The sequence below is a fragment of the Grus americana genome, chromosome 9 (genome assembly GCF_028858705.1).
Source record: "Grus americana isolate bGruAme1 chromosome 9, bGruAme1.mat, whole genome shotgun sequence".
NCBI lineage: Eukaryota > Metazoa > Chordata > Aves > Gruiformes > Gruidae > Grus > Grus americana.
The window spans coordinates 194,440-210,601 of record NC_072860.1 but is presented as its reverse complement, the minus strand read 5'-3'; the positions used below and the strand labels follow the sequence as shown (position 1 = coordinate 210,601).

At 59.0% G+C, this 16,162-nt stretch overlaps 2 protein-coding genes across 7 annotated transcripts in view; one reads left to right on the top strand and one right to left on the bottom strand.

Moving 5' to 3' along the window:
* HDLBP (high density lipoprotein binding protein) overlaps positions 1-937 on the top strand; it is a 38,998-nt gene extending 38,061 nt beyond the window's left edge. For all 4 annotated transcript variants that reach the window (XM_054835668.1, XM_054835665.1, XM_054835669.1 and 1 more), the window contains one exon: positions 391-937. In XM_054835668.1, coding sequence (XP_054691643.1) covers positions 391-477 — 87 coding nt within the window. In that variant the 3' untranslated portion in view covers positions 478-937. The remainder of the gene's footprint in view (positions 1-390) is intronic.
* A 1,930-nt stretch (positions 938-2,867) lies between these two features.
* On the bottom strand, positions 2,868-14,829 carry ANO7 (anoctamin 7). Of its 3 annotated transcripts, XM_054835670.1 has the most exons (23): positions 14,674-14,829; positions 11,664-11,801; positions 11,515-11,581; positions 10,874-11,031; positions 10,486-10,593; positions 10,030-10,166; positions 9,848-9,905; positions 9,179-9,545; positions 8,708-8,798; positions 8,426-8,522; positions 7,981-8,124; positions 7,756-7,893; positions 7,368-7,466; positions 7,174-7,276; positions 6,783-6,894; positions 6,317-6,371; positions 6,080-6,177; positions 5,761-5,912; positions 5,316-5,521; positions 4,769-4,911; positions 4,224-4,314; positions 4,000-4,119; positions 2,868-3,851 (listed from the first exon to the last, which is right to left on the bottom strand). In XM_054835670.1, exons 2-23 carry the CDS (start codon positions 11,769-11,771, stop codon positions 3,756-3,758), a joined length of 2,748 nt encoding a protein of 915 aa, XP_054691645.1. In that variant the 5' UTR covers positions 11,772-11,801; positions 14,674-14,829; the 3' UTR covers positions 2,868-3,755. The 3 variants fall into 3 exon arrangements, 2 of the variants coding, with proteins under 2 accessions (XP_054691645.1, XP_054691646.1); XR_008578306.1 differs by lacking the exon at positions 4,769-4,911; XM_054835671.1 differs by lacking the exons at positions 10,030-10,166; positions 10,486-10,593; positions 11,664-11,801; positions 14,674-14,829 and having other exon boundaries at positions 11,515-11,579.
* Between the last annotated feature and the right edge of the window lie 1,333 nt (positions 14,830-16,162).

The following is a 16,162-nucleotide window of genomic DNA, read 5'->3' as shown; positions in this document are numbered from 1 at the left end:
CTTCTGACTCTTCTGCTGTGGCACAGAACTGGCTCGATGTTTGCGGCTGTGTTCTGGCTGGGAGCAGAGAGCTGGGGCGCATCGCGGCTCTGTCCTCAGCTGCCCTGGTGCGGCCGCAGGACTGGCCTGACCCCGCTGCAGTGTCCGAGTTCCTGAGGCTGGGAGCCCTCGATCCGCCTGCCATTTGCTCCTATCTGCACCCTCCCAAATGTCATCTCTACACGGCTTGACCATCCACCCGGGGCAGTCCTGAGGATATAATGATACTTTTCGGCCCTCACCCGTTGTCTCTGCTCATGGGACATCAGGAATGCTGCTTAGCTCAGGGGCGCATCGTGCAGGTTGGCAGCAGGGCAGGAGCTTAACTTGTTCCCTTTTTGTTTGCTCTAGGCCCCTGATATGAGCAGTTCTGAAGACTTCCCCAGCTTTGGGGCTCAAGTGGCCCCCAAGACTCTTCCCTGGGGACCCAAACGATAATGACCTGGAAGCAGAAACTCCTCCAGCCCGCTGACCTGACACTAACCTGCCACAAATACTTCCTGTCTGAAATCTGACCCAGCGGCTGGAGCACAAGTCAATTGCCCCAAGAGGTCTCCTAATGGTGTCTGGAGTGCTAGACCCCATCCTGCTCCCCTCAGCTATCACCGTGGCTAGGACCCACCCTCATCTCTTGATGGATATTCTTTCCTCCTTTGGAACAAGACTTCCACTCAGATTCAAACACTAAATGTGTGTGTTTTTGTTAGAAATTTCATAATTGACTCAAAGTGGCTAAGATTTGCAGCTTCCCAAGCGCTAGCAGAGCAATCTGCTCTCTTGAGCATGTCTTACTAGGCATTCTCGCCTTCATTAGGAGACCTCCTTTACTGTGGCTAGGAATCTACTTCCTGTCTCATGACCTCAGGAAATAAATTTCCTTGACTTTCTAAAGCCAAAACGTTTGCCCTCTTTCCTTTGTGTTTATCCCAGGCCTTACCTTACCTTTGTAGAGTGCAATCAACTTTTTTCCTTTTAACTGCCAAAAATTCATTTAATGCTGATAGCTGACTGTGGGGAGAGCTTAAAATAATCTAAAAGGTCAGAAACTTGCTTTTTAAAGGAACAAAACCTTCACTAGGCTGTAGAGGCAGCAGAGATGGAAGGGACCAGAACAACGTACGGCTACCCTGGTCAGGTAAACGCCTCTGAGTGCAGCGTGTAGCGAGCGCGCCCTTGCGCCACACCAAGCACAGCCCAGCCTGCATGCTTGACGAGTCTTCCAGCGCGCGATGACGGACCCCGCTCCTAGTTCACCCTTCCCAGCAGCCAGCAGTGTGAGCAGGCAGGCAAGCCAGCACATGACGATGTTACCGGATGGGGCAGATTTGGGTTGGCCGAGGGTGCTACAGTGGCGTGGCCCAGGAGGAGCTGGTGGGAAGCAACAGCCTTGAGAAGCTCTAGTCCTCTGCTCGCACCGCAGCGTCTAGGCATGAGCGGTAGGGACACCTATTACTATTGCCTTCTTTCTACCTCAAAAGTCAGTACGATGGTGGCCTCTCAGTGTAAGGGCGTAAGCAGCTGTTCCAGCTCTTGCCCTGGCACCCAGAGCGGAAGCATGGAGGAGAAGCACAAGGAGCCTTTTGTCTCCGAGTGGCTGTGAGAGCTCCTCCGGAGGGAAGCTGAGCGCAGTGATGATGAGGCAGGCTGTGAATCGGAACCGTAGGGCTGCTTGCTGAGCTAGAACAGGGCTCGGCCCCAAGGCCATAGGCGCAGCCTTGCCGCAGCCCTCGGCTGCAGAGGTTGTGAGCCAGGCTTCTGCCCTGATGGCACTGGGGGCCTGACGGCGTCGTGCGTTGAGCCCTCCCCGAGGCCTCCATCGTATGGGTGGTAGAGGGTGATCCATGCTCTGTACTCTGGGCCGCTTGCATCTAGGCCCTGCCACAGCTTGCATGAAGGGGGCTGCGTCCAAGCTCCTCCAGCCAGTAAGAGGAAAACCATGTCTTTGTGGAGGGAGGCAGGGAGCGTGGGGTTTCTGTGTTCCCTCCTTTCCCTGCCTCAGTCCTACAGAGGTTGTAGTCTGAGCCATTCCTCTATCCCAGCTGCTTCAGCTCTTGGACAAGCAGGAGTCCCTAGCCTTTTCTCTAGTGCTGCTTACGGAGCAAAGGCCCCAAACCCTGGCAGGCTGAGCCCAGCGTTCTCGCCTTTCCCTCTGTCTGGCAGGCCTGACGTGCCGACGCTTCTCCTTCCCGTGCCAGCTCTTCTTGGAAGAGGCTGCTATGCAGAAGTTGAACCAAAACCTCACAGTGCTCTCCTTAAGTCTGAGAAATGACTGAAGCTGACCATGGCCCGTTGCAGGGCACCTGGCTGCCCCCGAAGGACAGGGTGGCCTTGCCTCCGGCACGGGAGACAGGGTGGGTCAGACAGAACTAGGGTGACACCTTCCCATCTGCGTCTGTCAGAAAATGGTTATTACCCCTGTAGCTTAGGTCTGTCCTACGTCACCAAGCCTATCGCCCCCCCCACCCCCTTCCTCTTTAGGCCCCCCGTGCCCTCACCAGTTGCACAGCTAGGCTTGAGTTACATTTGGGGCACCACCGTCTGGGCTCGTGCCCCATAGCCCGCCCCTCCACTCTAAAGAAGGTCATGAAGTGATTGTACCTAGTACTGTCCCCCCCACCACCCTCCTTCCGCAGCAGACTGTGGCATGTGTCCATTTCCTCTCTTTGACGTCTTCCATATTGTACGTTTCCATAGCAATGATCCCTTGGCCTTAACTTTGGAATTTGGAGACTATATGCAAACATGTAAAAAGGCTCATGAGTATGGATGACACTGGAATTTTATAAATTCTAAAATAAAACCTGAAACAGCTTGGAGTGTCACGGATTTTATTTCTACCGGTGGGTTGAGAGCCGAGGCAGCCCTTGCTTGGCCGGGTTTAGCCCGGTTTGAGGAATTCCAGCTTGCACGTGAGAGCTCTGCTGGGGCCATGCTGTTGCGCAGCAAGCGGCTGGGTCGAAGGAGGAGGTGAGAGCAGCGGGGAGGCACTGACCTGCTCGCACCCAGGGAAGTGGTGCCAGGGACACTGCCACGGTCCCTCTTGCTCACGTCCTCCGGAACCAGAGCCTCTGTCTGCCTCCTGCGGCTGGCCCCGCTGCACAGCACCCGCTGGCTGGGGCCGAGCTGCTGCTCTCCGACAGCTTGGCTCAGGGGTACGGTGTCAGGGTGACAGCATGCCCCTCAGGTTCCCCAGGTGTCTCCACGGCTCTCGCCCTCCCCACAGCAGCTCAGCTGTTCTCACTGTACCTGCTGGCACCGGCGGAAGCAAACCCTCCCACCGGGGTCGCATCCAGCACAGGTGGAGGCAGAAGCAGGAGCCAGTGCAGGAGGCTGTAGCCCACCTTTGCCACCGCCAAGCGGCAAGCGGAGCTGCAGTCGCACCGACCAGTGGTGCGGTTGCTGGGGGCAGGCGCTGCCCTGTGCCAGCTGAGCACAACCCAGGGACGCGGCGTGGCCAGCCTCCTTTAATTGGCTCAGGCCAGGTTTACGCAGCGGTGGAGTTACCTTGTGGTACCGCCAATGAGCTCGGACAAACACCCAGAGCCAGCTGCGTCCCTCCCTGCCTTTAGCAATAGCTGTCCCCAAATGCCTGTGTGCCAGCTGGGCAGGGAAGGCACGCCTGCTGCCCTGCGGCTCCAGGCTGGCCCAAGGAGGAGCCGGTCGGCAGCGCTTCAGTCCCAGCACCCAGCCGTGGGCCTCGGGGCATGCTGCGGCGCTCAGCTGCTGGAGAACTGCTCGGTTTCCCAGTCCCTGCCTGCGGCCGGATCTGTGACGCTGGCCTTGCTTCTTGTCTCCCGTCTCTCCAAAAGGACCTGAACCACAGAACAAAGGAAATGGTGTTTGCGGTAGCAGGAGGTGCCACAATGCCTTACAGGGCTGTTGTCTTGCTTGCCTGCGCCTCTGTGCAAGTTTAAAGGGAGAAAAAAAAAAAAAAAAGGTGGAGGAGCTGCAGCAGCCCACCTTGTTCTCAGCCAGGGCCTCCTTGGCCAGGTACCGTTCACGCTTCACCTTGACCTCCACGGACTCAGGAATGTCGGGTACCAGCCATGCAATCACACGGCCGATGAAGAAAACCACGTGCTAGAAGTGAACAGGGACGCGCAGGTTGGCCGAGGTGGCAGGTCCTCACCCCCCCGCCCCGGCACTGTGCCCGGGGCCACCCTGCAGGGCTCGGCAGCTGGTACCTCGAACACGATGATGAAGCCCAAGCGTATGGCCAGCAGCTGCCAGTAAGTCAAGGTCAAGTTGCCATCCCGGTCCCGAAACGCTCTGTATCTGTGGGAGCAAAGGGCGGGTGTCACCATTGCACGAGGCTGCGGGAGTGCTGATCATGGCTCCCAGCACGTGAGAGCGCAGCAAAACCAGCCCTTGGCCAGCCTCGGCCGGGACCCGGGTGGCTGCAGGTAGCCCGGCCCCGGGGGGCTTTCTGCTTTGCAAAAGTGCCTCCCTCCACGACTGGGGAGCTTCTGCTCCAGCCCCGGGTCAGGCTGGGCGAGCAAACACACACACACACACACACACCCACACACCCCCATTACCCCATGCACGGGCACCTTCGGCACATGCTCAGTCCTGGGATGGGCAAGGGGCCCAAAAGTGGGTGGACAACCTGGACCTGGCTAAAGGCCGCTGCACTAAACAAAATGTTTGCTGTGGTGGCAGCAGAGAAAAGCAAATTGAAGCCTAAGCAAACGAGGAGAGGAGCCCCATGAGGGGTGGGGGCTCCCACCTGCACGTGATGTTGCTCTGCAGGACAAAGTCCCACGGTGCGTATGCCAAGGTGAAGTTCACGTAGCCGCGCAGGCTGCTGTCGTGGACGTACTCATAGTACATACGGGGCAGGAAATCGGAGGTGAAGGCAATGAGGAAGGCCTGGGAGCAGGGAGATGTGCTGCAGCAGGTCCTGCAGCCGGGGGATGCCCCAGCCCCACCGGCAGGACCTCCTCCATGCCCTGTGCTCCTGCGGAGGTTTTTCCGCCTCCCCATGCCCTCAGCCTGACAAACCAGACATGAGTACCACTTGGTCTTAGCAGCTTCCTGCTCATGGCACTGTGTCCTCCTCTCACCCTTCTGTTAAACCCAAGCAGGGCCACACGCCTGGAGGGTGGTGGCTTCCCACTGCCCGTGGCTGGACCCACCCCAGGCACTGCAGCTCCCCTTGTCACTCAGCATCTTGCAGCAGCCAAACAAGGGTTTTGGTTGTTCCCCCCCCCCCCCCCGCAATTCTCCTACTCTGCTTGCAGCCCCCTCCCCACCCGCCTGCCTGCCCGGCGTACGTTGCTGATGACAGCCAGGTGAGTGATGGCCTCCAGGATGGAGAACCAGATGCCGATGCCCTGCGCCCGCTCGGCCACGGGCCGCCGGTAGTCACAGATGAACTTGTGGGCATCCAGGCGGATCTCCACCCAGTTGTTGAGCAGAGCGAAGAGGGGTGCCAGGGGACAGGCCGCCACAAAGATGGTGATGAAGCCAAACTGCAGAACTGGGAGGAAGAGGAGGAGGCGCAGGAAAGGACAGGCTGAGAGATGGCTGCAACATCTCCCAGCCCGATCCCGTGGGGAGCGGGGCAGCCCTTCTACCTCCAGCACCAATGGACTGCTCGGGGCAAAAGCTCCCACAGCTGGTCCCTTCCTCTGGGGACCTCCTGCAGCTCCTGTCTCTCCCCACCAGTTTTCTCTCTCCCAGCGCTTCAGCCCTCCTCACCCCGAGGCCGGTCCCTACCCATCTCCAGGTACTCGTCAAACAGCCCCTCGAACACCAGCAGCTGGTGGTCCATCACCCAGGGTGCCTGCTCCACTGGGACTGACTTCCCCTCCTCATCCTCCTTCTTGGTGGAGAGAAGCTTGTGCTTGTGCCACCAGCACTTCAGCTTCCTGGGGAGACCAGAGGGGCCATGTCCCCCACTGCAGCCAGCCGGCGCTCCTCAATGTCCCCTCGGCTGAGCCCTGCAGCACACCCATGCCCCAGAGCCCCCATGCTGTGTGGGCTGGGGGGGGGGGGGGGGGCGTGCAATGGCCCCAGCGTGCCAAGGTGTACTCACGGGATGGCCACCTCCTGCACATTGTTGATGATCTGCTTCCCCACCATGATGACCAGCAGCTCCTGCGCCAGCTCAATGAAGCACCCACCCGGGCTGCACTGAGAGGACAGAGGCCCTCAGCTTGCCAGGTCTGGCACACAGGGATCAGAGGACCCCAAGCACAGAAATGCATCCCTGCAGTGTGCGCTGGCCCCAGCTGGGGTGGCAGACACGGCACCTCTCCCGCCTGGCACTCACCTCCTCGTTGCAGACCCCCAGAAAGCTCAGGTAGTTCCCAGGATAGCCAACAAACCTGCGGGAGCCACAGCAGAGCCGTGAGTGGGGATCTCAGGCGCTGAGCCCAAGGATGTGTCTGGAGTGGCCCTGGGGAAGGAAGGGCTCTTCCCGGTTCACCCAGAGGTCTCTTCTCTTCTCCCTCACCAAGGGGGACAAAAGGGCTGGCGGTGGGTGCCTCTGATGGAGAGGGTCCCCCAGTCCTGGACTGGGACCAACTGCACCAGTTAGCCCACAGCAGGATGGCACTGCCCTCACCCCAGATGCCCTGTGAGGACTCCCGCTCTCTGGTGGGACATGTCCCCCTCCACCACGGTGCTCCTTGCCCATGATGGCAGCAGCACTCCCCTGTCCTTCAGCCCTGCAAAGCCCAGAGACCCCAGGGGCTGCAGGAGATGGGGAAGACCTCTGCTTTCCCCAAAGGCCTTACTTGCCCTTGAAGAAGGCGATGTAAACGGGAGAGGAGTAGAAGGTGACAAACTGGAAGACGAACACTTTGAAGGTGAAGGCATCCTCATACTTGGTCTGGGTGCGGTGCATCTCTGCCAGGGGGAAGCACGGGGACGTGGCCCTACACCACTCCAGGATGCTCTTCCACATCATTGCAGAAGTCACCCCCACATCGCTTGACTCTTGCCAGCCCCCTGCAGCCGGGGGTCCCCAAACCTGCTGTGGTACCCATGAAGGTACCTGCCACTCATCCAGAGCCTGGAGACACCCGTCTACCGCATCCCAGCAGCAAGCTTGTTGGGTGTAGTGCTCTGCCCTTACTGACTGCTCCCTCCTGCACCACCCAGTTTGTAGGACCCTCGTCAGCTTACCCCACTTGGTGAGGAAATGAGCCAGGGAAGTATAGATCTTGGAGAGGATGAGGATGATGATGAGGTTCACCACTGAGCCAGTGAAGCTAGCAATGCGGGATGCCTACAGGGAGAAGGAACACACAGAGCATGGAGGGTGGCAAGCAAGCCCAGCAAGTGAAGCAGGTCCAGGAGTGGTTCTGGCCACCTCTTACCGAAGCCACAAACCAGAAGTACCCTGAGCTGGAGAGGAGGATGGCAACCACGGCCCGGTAGAGAATAACAGAGACCACAAACATCACCACCATGGCAATCTGCAAACACAGCACACGGGGTATGAGCAGCTTGTGTTGGGAAGGAAAACTCCACCGTTAGCCCAGGGCACTACAAGTCCCAGGGGAGGTCCGGGGCGCACAGCTGAGTCTGGGCACAGCGGGGGGGCAGGCTGAGCTGGTGGAGAGCCACAGGTTCCACCACGGGCCAGCAACACTCATGTTCATCCCCAGCTCAACCCATGCTCTTACCCCAGACTGATCCCATCCCACCATGTCCCTCTGTCCTGGGGCAACTGGGCAGACACTGCTCCAGGTCCCACAATCTTACCATCATTATAATGATTATCGAACCAGCCAAAATCCGGTGGAGGCGGCTGCTCTTGGGGAAATATGGCTCCTCCGCACCCGTTACAGGATTTATTGTTGTCATGGGAGCCATAGCCGTGAACTGGGGCCGTGGCCGCTCCTGGGAAAGAGGGGGAAAGGCATCAGGGGTGCCTGATGTCTCTGGTCCATGCGGTTTTGGGAGGTGCTGCAGAGGGCAAGACCCCACCTCGATGTCCTCGAACTCAAAGCACTCCCAGTGGTGAGCCAGGGATGCATTGGTTCGCTTCCAGAACTCCAGGAACAGCACTGCCCAGAGGGACATGAAGATGCTGAAGAAGATGGTCCCGCCATGGTCAAAGAGCCGTCCTGCCTGTGGGCAGAGCAGGACTGAGGGACAGGCAGGAGACCAGGCAGGGCGGCGGGGCTGCCACGGCATGGCTGCTGTGGCCAGTGCCAGGTCCTTGCTGTCCCCAAGCTGTGGGGCAGGCGGGGAGGGAAGGTGGAAGGGGCGGCCTGGGAGCCTGCACTAGGGAGGGAGGGTGGGGGGAAGATGGGTGGGAGAGGAAGCACCGGGGCACCAGGGGCCAAGGGAGAGGCGGACTGGGATGACACCAGCTAACGTTAGGATGGAGAGCTCCACCCTGGCCTTGAGCTGCCCTCCAGGACCTCACCATGAATGTGCTGCACATTTTAGAGAGCTGCCAGTAGGGACAGGTCTTGCAGAGGGGACACATCCAGTACTGCTCTTTGCTTGCGCAGATCTCCTGCCTGCGGGCAAGGAAGGAGCAGCCAGCGGCCTGCTGGGGCTGGGCCTTTCCCACCGCTCCCCACTGCTCTGTTCACCGGCAGTTTTGCAGCGAATGCTGCAGCCAAGACGTGGCAGCCAGGGCCAGCACGTTGGGGTGCAGGCACCACCCCACTGCCCCCCCCTCCCCGGAGGCTGGGGCACTTACGAAGGTACGTCACTGAACATCAGGAAAATGCCTGTGACGAACACCACCGTCCCCACCACTGCAGCAGGCAAGAGCCACCCTGTGTAGAAACCTGGAGACAGCGGGGATGGGGAGCATGAGTCCAGCAGGCCTCTGCCACAGCCACTGAGCCAAGAGCGGCTCCAGCCGCCCAGGACGACACCTGCCCAAGCCCAGCATAGCACCTGCCTAAAACCACCCAGGGTTTGGAGGACCTGAGCATGGGCTGCAAAGTACCCGTCAGGCTCTAGCCAATCCTTTTGGGACACGTGGGCTACAGCTTGTGGTGCCACCCATCACCGTCCTTGAAACTCGAGCATCCCATGGCAGAGGTGCACCCTGGGGCAGCCGGGAGCTGCCGCCCACTGCCAGCGCCCCTTACCCCGAGCCATGGGGCCGAGGAAGCCGGTCCCTGGGTGAGCCGAGGGCTGCTCTGGAGCAGGCAGGACTCACCCAGCCAGGCAAAATAGAAAGCAACCTTCTCCCCAAAGTACGTGCGGACGTGATCCAGTGGCTGGTACTTGCTCCACTTGCTCCAGCTGGCCCAGTACCGAAAGAGGACTTGGCGCTGGCTGAGGCCACCAGCAGCCAGCTCCTCCGGCCGGGGCTTGTAGGGACCCTGTGGGGAGAGGCAGGGGGTGGGCGCAGGGCCAGCTGGGCGTGCGGGGCTGGCAGCAGGGTGGTCCCTGGGGGCACGGTGGGGTCTTGCCTCATGCAGCGGGAAGGCGGCGGTGAAGACGTTCTCACTCAGCAGCCGGTCCACCCCCACCTCCCGCTCCCTGGAGTGGCCGTACTGTGTCGTGGCGAGGATCTCATAGACCTGACGGGGAAATGCCAGGAGAGGTGAGGGGGGGACACAGCTGTCCCCTACAATGGGGAGAGGGATCCCCACCAGCTACCAGCTCCAAGCCTGATTCCCAGCTCCAAGCCTGAACAGCAGGAGGAAGGTTTCCACCCAAGCTTCTTCATCCCCTCTGGAATTATTTGCACACAACGACCCAGTCTGGGACCTCTGAGACCATGACAACACATGACAGCATACTCGCTCATGGTACTTCTCCCCCAGACCCCGCAGCCTGCCCAGGACTGGGGAAGAGAGACCGTGGTGGCCCCGGTGCTCACAATTTGGTGCCTCTGGGTGGTGGAGAAGAAGGTGTCCTGCTCGTTGCTCCCCAGGAACCTGGAAGAGCGTGGAGGAGCAGCTCAGCAGAGCCTGGTGCTCAGCAGGGGTGTGCGGCACCCCCTGCCCGCAGTGCCACCAGCTGGGGACCACCTCCCTATGTGGACCCTCCCAGGGTGCTCACCAGCACAGCTTGTTGGCCTTGAAGGGGCAGGTGTAGTAGTCCAGCGGCAGGTTGGGAACCTCCTGGGCCATCAGGTTGGGGATGCCGAGCCGCCGCAGCACGCTGGCCGACCAGTTGGAGGTCTGTCTGGGCAGCGCCTGCATGGGCAGCAGAAACGCCTCAGGAGGAGGGAGCGGGAGCAAGCACCTGGGCTGTGCGCAACACGGGAGCCTGCTCTTTGAGACCCAGGGAAACAGGGGATGGGGTGCTGGAGAAGTTCGGAAGGGGAATGAGGTGGGATCCCATAACTGTGAGTGGGACAAGACCAGTGACTGGGAACTGCTGAGTCCACTGGAAATCAAGGAGGCTGCAAACCCCATCAGACACCCACAGCAAGCAGCTGCCCAGCCGGTCACACAGAGCGGGATCCCCGGGAGTGCTGGGAGCACTGTCCCCTGTCCCTGGAGAGCCCCTCACCTGCAGCGGCACGCGGAGCTGGAGCTCCTCGGCATAGTAGCATTGCACGCTCCAGGGCACGCTCAGCAGCAGGTAATGCACCATCTTCTTCTCCACACGGGTTATGTGCTGTTGGGAGAAGGGGGCCCCAGCAGAGATGAGGCTGCTGGCACCAGTACAGGTCCCTGCAGAAGCACTGGGCTGACTCTGCACTGGTGTGGATCAGCCCTGACCCAGTGGAGAAGAGCGCAAGCACGTCCCACCCCATGCTCTAGCTCAGCTGCCTGCAAGCCTGGGGCCCCCTCCCGTGTGAGGGCCCCCACAGTGTGGCATCCCTCCTCCCAATTCACAGAGCAAGGTTGTGGTTATCATGGGGTGGGGGTGGGGTTAGAAATTTGAGGTCAGGTACCTTTTCCATGTGGATCCCAGCAGCATGAAGCTTGTCCAGAAACTTCTTCCGCCAGGTCCTGTGGGTGGTGGCAGATCTCTCCTGCAAGCCCCCATTCTCACGGCTGTCCTGCTGCCCACTCAGCTCCCTGGGGATGGTCTCCCACACCAGGACAAAGTCTGTGGCAAGGAACAGGAGCTTGCGCCCACCCCATGGCCGGGAAGGGCAGTGGGTCCCAGAGCCGTCCCCATCCCATGTGTCCCTCTCCTGCAGGACTCAGTGCTCTCGTGGGGCTGGGCATTGTCTTGTAAAACAAGGAGTCAAGGGGAGGACATGCTTGGTCTGGAAGGGGCTGCCAGCCACCTCGCCTGGGTGTTTCTAGCATGGGAGGCAGGAAGCCAGGACCCCCTGTTAGCGTGGGTTGAGGACTGCAGCCGTCTTGCAGAAGGGAAAGGCTCGAGCACCGGAGCGGGGCAGTGCCTGCCAGGGCTTGCAGGAGGCTGTACAGACCAGTCGTGGTCAGCAGGACCTGCTGCCGCCAGCTCCAGCTGTGGAACCGGGGGCTTTCCCCATCCTCCTCAACACAGCAGGCCCCAGCCAGCCCCATCCTTCTCACCAAGACGGAAAGGAACTGACCCCAAAGACCAGCCTTTCTCCCTCACCTATCCTCGTACAGCCGTTGCTGAAGACATTAGCTGTGCTCTTCTGGCCCAAGGCTGTGTCGCTGGGCTGGAAGTAAAGCACATGGGGCGATGTGAACAGTGATTCCCCAGGCAGCTCCATCGCTGGGGGATGGACTGCAGCCACCCACCTGGGGCATGGCAATGGCCTCCTCGCTCAAGCTGCCGTAGTGAGCGCCTCTGCTGTCCTGACTGACCAGGCCGCAGTGGGGGTCATCCGTGGTCCTCCTCCGCTGCATGGCGAACCTTCATGCCCCTTCCTCCTGGTGCTGAGAAGCAGAGCCAGGCAGTTGGCGCCTGCCCACAGCCCCACCACCCATCCTGGAGCCCTGGTGCTGGCAACATGGCCTCACTCTCTTCTCTGCTGGCCCCTCAGCTCCTGCCCACGTATGGTGAGACCTGGGACCCCGCCCTGCCTACCGTCAGGAATGCTTCCAGGTGCACAACAAGCAGACCACGAGTGGTCAGCAGGCTTGTGCAGTGTCCTCCCTTCACGCCACCACCTAGACCCCCTCCAAGTGCCCTTCTCCTCCACCACCTTGGCCAAAGACATGGTGGGGAAAAACCTCCCTTGCATCTTTTATCAATGGTCAGCTGTGTCACTGTAGGGAAGGACATTCCACCACCCTCCCCATGCTTGAAGGCATCACCAGCACACATGATCCAGTGGTGGAGAAGCCACGGGCCCCCTCTCCAGTCTAGTCCATGCCCAAGCACTCCACATCCATAGGATGTGGAAAACAGAGCTCACCCAGCTCTCAATTTTGTAACTGGAAACACCTCCAGAAGCTGAGGTAGGAGTCGGGAACCTCACGCAATGGCTGACACTGGCTCAGACCCACAGGCATTGAATAACAAGTCAGAAAGATGCCTTCTGCACAGGCAGGTGGGCCAGGAGGGCATCACAGCAGCATGAATGGCAGTCAGGCAGGGAGGACATTGCACATGCAATGAAAGGAAAAAGTTCTTCTCCTCCAGTGCATCCTTCACCTAAAAAAGGAGTCTGGGAACCTCCGTATGTCTTTCAGTAACATATTTTGTTATAGTGAAGACTGTCACTGATCAGGGGCAAGAGCTGCTGGTTCATGTTTGTCCTCCTCGAGTCAGATGTTTGCGTTTTAGCTGACTTGGTGGTGGCACTCCAAGGATGCTGGACAAAAGCCACCAGCAGCACTGCCAACAGCGAAGGACTTACTTACACTTCGGCCAGGGAAACCAGCTCCGTCAGTAACGGGGCGGGGTAAATGAATTCCCATTTCTCCAAATCTTTGCGGGGGCTGGCCTGGCTCATTACCACCATCACACAACACGCCCACAGCCACGGCCTTTTACACTGTGGCTCTGAGTTTGTTGCTAAACAGCAGGAAAATGGAGTTGGCATTTCTAATGATGTCAGGTTGCTCTTCAGAAACAATATGGGTCTTTGTCATTACTTTCAAGACAGGTGGTGTAGAAGAAGAAACACCAGACAGCCTCAGTTTCTCAAATTGCCATGCGCCCCTGGCCAAAAGCAAGGTGGGCAAAGCACCACTTTGCAGACCCATTGACTCTGCACCAGCAGAGCTCTTCTGATACAAGAGATCTGCTAACTTCACCTAAAAGTGTTAGAAACCCATTCCTCAAAGCAAGGAAGTCATAAGAACAGGTTGGGCTTCTTGCTCCTACAGTAAGGACTGGTTAGCGTGGAGATAAAATGTGCTCAGACCGTGAAGAGATGTAAAGATGCCATGAAGAACCTGAGCTTCTGAGTGTTGCACCACCCAAAATGTCCCCCAGATGGGCTCCTCAAAAAGGCCAAGTCCCTCCTGGGAAGGTGACCCTGCAACCACGCTGTGACAACCGCACAAGGCAACCAGCAAGAGGCCGACATGACAAGATGAAGATGCACCTAGGCTCACAGCGAATGTGAAGTTAGACATGCTGGGAGAATGTGCTGGGGGCCTGGAAAACCAGGAACGTGCTCCGGTCGGAGCAGAGCCCTGCTGAGCTGGGCACAGGCACAGGTGCCAACCTCCCCCCAATTCCCTTTCAGCATCTCAGCCCCTCCTGGGCACCTTCAGCCAACCCTGTCTAAACTTGCACCCCTTAGGCCAAATTCTAGCGTCATTTACACCCTTTGCAACTCCTACCAAGTCAAGGGGGTTGTCAGCCAGCACCAAATTTCGCTTGGTTTAGGTCCTGTGACCTTTCAAAGTCCCGGTCAGACTGGCTGGGAGGGCTGAGGCAATGCGTGCCAAGCGCAGAACCTCCCTGAGGAAACACACCCGTGTCCTGAAAAGCTCTGGGCTGATCTACCCCCTAAAAAGCCTCTGTCACACCCAGAAGTCCTTTTGATATCTGGAGCACGTGGGCACGCACGTCTGCTGACTCGGGATGTAGCCCTCCAGAGCCTGGCAGCAGAGCCCCTTCAGGCGCAGCATCTGGTCATCGCTCCCAGCCGACAGTGATAAGAACTTCAGTCAATCCCCGCAGGAGCCCAACAGGCACCTCCGAGCCCCGCTTCGGAGCTGAGGAGGGAGAGCGTGGCGGGGAAGCAGCGGCAAGGCCAGGCACCGACCAGGAAGGTGGATGAAGGCACAGGGGGCTGCCGTATCCCACGCCGCTCCTGCGGCTCGCAGTGAGATCCCCAAACCTGCAGCTCCAGGCGAGATTGCAGAATCACAGAACCCCAAGCTGGTTTGGGTTGGAAGGTTGGAAGCCCATCCAGTCCCACCCCCTGCCATGGGCAGGGACACCCTCCACTAGCCCAGGTTGCCCAAAGCCCCATCCAACCTGGCCTTGAACACTGCCAGGGAGCCAGGGGCAGCCACAGCTTCTCTGGGCAACCTGGGCCAGGGACTCAGCACCCTCACAGGGGAGAATTTCTGCCTCACATCCCATCTCCATCTCCCCTCCTGCAGCTTCAGGCCATTCCCCTTGGCCTGTCACTCCCTGCCCTTGTCACCAGCCCCTCTCCAGCTCTCCTGGAGCCCCTTCAGGGACTGGAAGGGGCTCTAAGGTCTCCCCAGAGCCTTCTCTTCTCCAGGCTGAACAAGCCCAACTCTCTCAGCCTGTCTCCATAGCAGAGGTGCTCCAGCCCTCGGATCATCTCTGTGATCCCCAATCTTCAAGATCCCTAAACCTGCAGCTTTTCTGCCATACCTGCTGCCAGGGCCCCTGCACTGCTTGTTCCTCCCACGGTGCTGGATCCAGGCGCTGGCACAGCACAGGACGAAGGGAAGCCCCCGGTCTACTACTGCTCTGCACCTGCTTCTGCGTAGGTGGGGAGAGAGCGGGAAGTGCCACCCCGTTGCTCTAACCCAGCAGTCAACGGCTGCTTCCCGTCTTGGGAAACACCGGGCTCCCTGCGTAGAGGGATAGAGCTCAGGGGGAGGAGGAGGAAGGGAGAACAGGTTTGCAAGCACCTTCCTCAGAGCAGCCCGGAGGAGGCCCTGCCTTTGTTTGAGCTGGAGGTGGGTCCCTAATGACCCTGAACAAACAGGGCTCAGCAGAGCTCAGGGCTGTGGACACAAGAAGCCCCAGAGAGGCAGCGAGGGGCAGCAGGACACCCCCTTCCTGCACCGTGGAGGGTCTGGTGCCTGGGCAAGGCACAAGGATTTTGGAGCACCAAAGCATTGTGCTCACCTCACACCCACAAGAGAAAAGTTTCTGCTGGTTTTTGCAACTTTGGGGAGGGAAGAGGAAAAACCCAGCTCTGTTTTGCCCCCAGGTGCTGCCGACCAAGGGGCGTGCCGCCAGCCAGCAGCCCACGGGACAACATGGGTGTGCAGCAGCGATGGCCATAGAGTGGCCAAGATGCTGTTTTTGCAGTGCCCAGGGAGAGCTCGTGGAGTGCTCAGAGCAGCTCATCCCACCAAACCCACGCACCTGCGCCAGGACAAGGTGAATCACCCCGGTTCAGCGGCATGGCGGGGTGCGGCTTCCCCCAGCCAAGCCCAGCATCACCCCACCACCTCCAGCATCTTCTGCGGCATCACAATCCGTGGCAGAGTGGTGCCAGGTGAGCAAAAGGAACAGAGTCTGCAAAGGGAACCTTTGAAAGCTTCCACAGGACACTGTCTTCCTTAATACTGCTGGTCTCCTGCTGAAGAAGAAGGGGTTCCCCCCACTCTGTCAAAGATTCAAATCCACATCAGATCAGAATGAATCAAAGTATCACCAAGAGCAAATTGTCAAACACTCCTATTTTTTTCTTGTTACTGTTCTCTCTGGTTTGACAGGGCAGCAGGACAGAACACAGCTCTGATGGGCAGTGGCCCAACGAAACCTTGGAGGCTGATGTGCAGTGACCAGCACATCTCCTGCTAACACTGACACCCCATTGCTATCGGCTCTGGTCCAATCCCCAACAGAAGGAAGGGATCGTCTTCCTTAAAAAACAGCCAGAATTTGCCTTTTTTTTTTTTTTCCCCAGAGAACTTGCAAACCTACACATCCCTTGAACAGCTTTCGTATCTAAAATATGGTTCATTGCTATGTTCCTCTGACGTGCCCACGTGTCAGCCCAGCCAGCATGCACTGAAATGCCTGCGGCTGTTCCCTTGGGCCGATGACACAACTGTTAGACAAACACAGTGGCAGATGGCAAACCTTCCAGGGAGGGTTTGTGCTTCCAGGGAGGGTTTCCAGC

Coding starts and splice junctions, on each gene's coding strand:
- ANO7 (XM_054835670.1), bottom strand. CDS start 11,771: ATGCAGCGGAGGAGGACCACGGATGACCCCCACTGCGGCCTGGTCAGT. Junction 11,032..11,514: donor CAACGGCTGTACGAGGATAG/GTGAGGGAGAAA, acceptor TCCTTGCCACAG/ACTTTGTCCTGGTGTGGGAG. Junction 10,594..10,873: donor CTGGGATCCACATGGAAAAG/GTACCTGACCTC, acceptor TTCTCCCAACAG/CACATAACCCGTGTGGAGAA.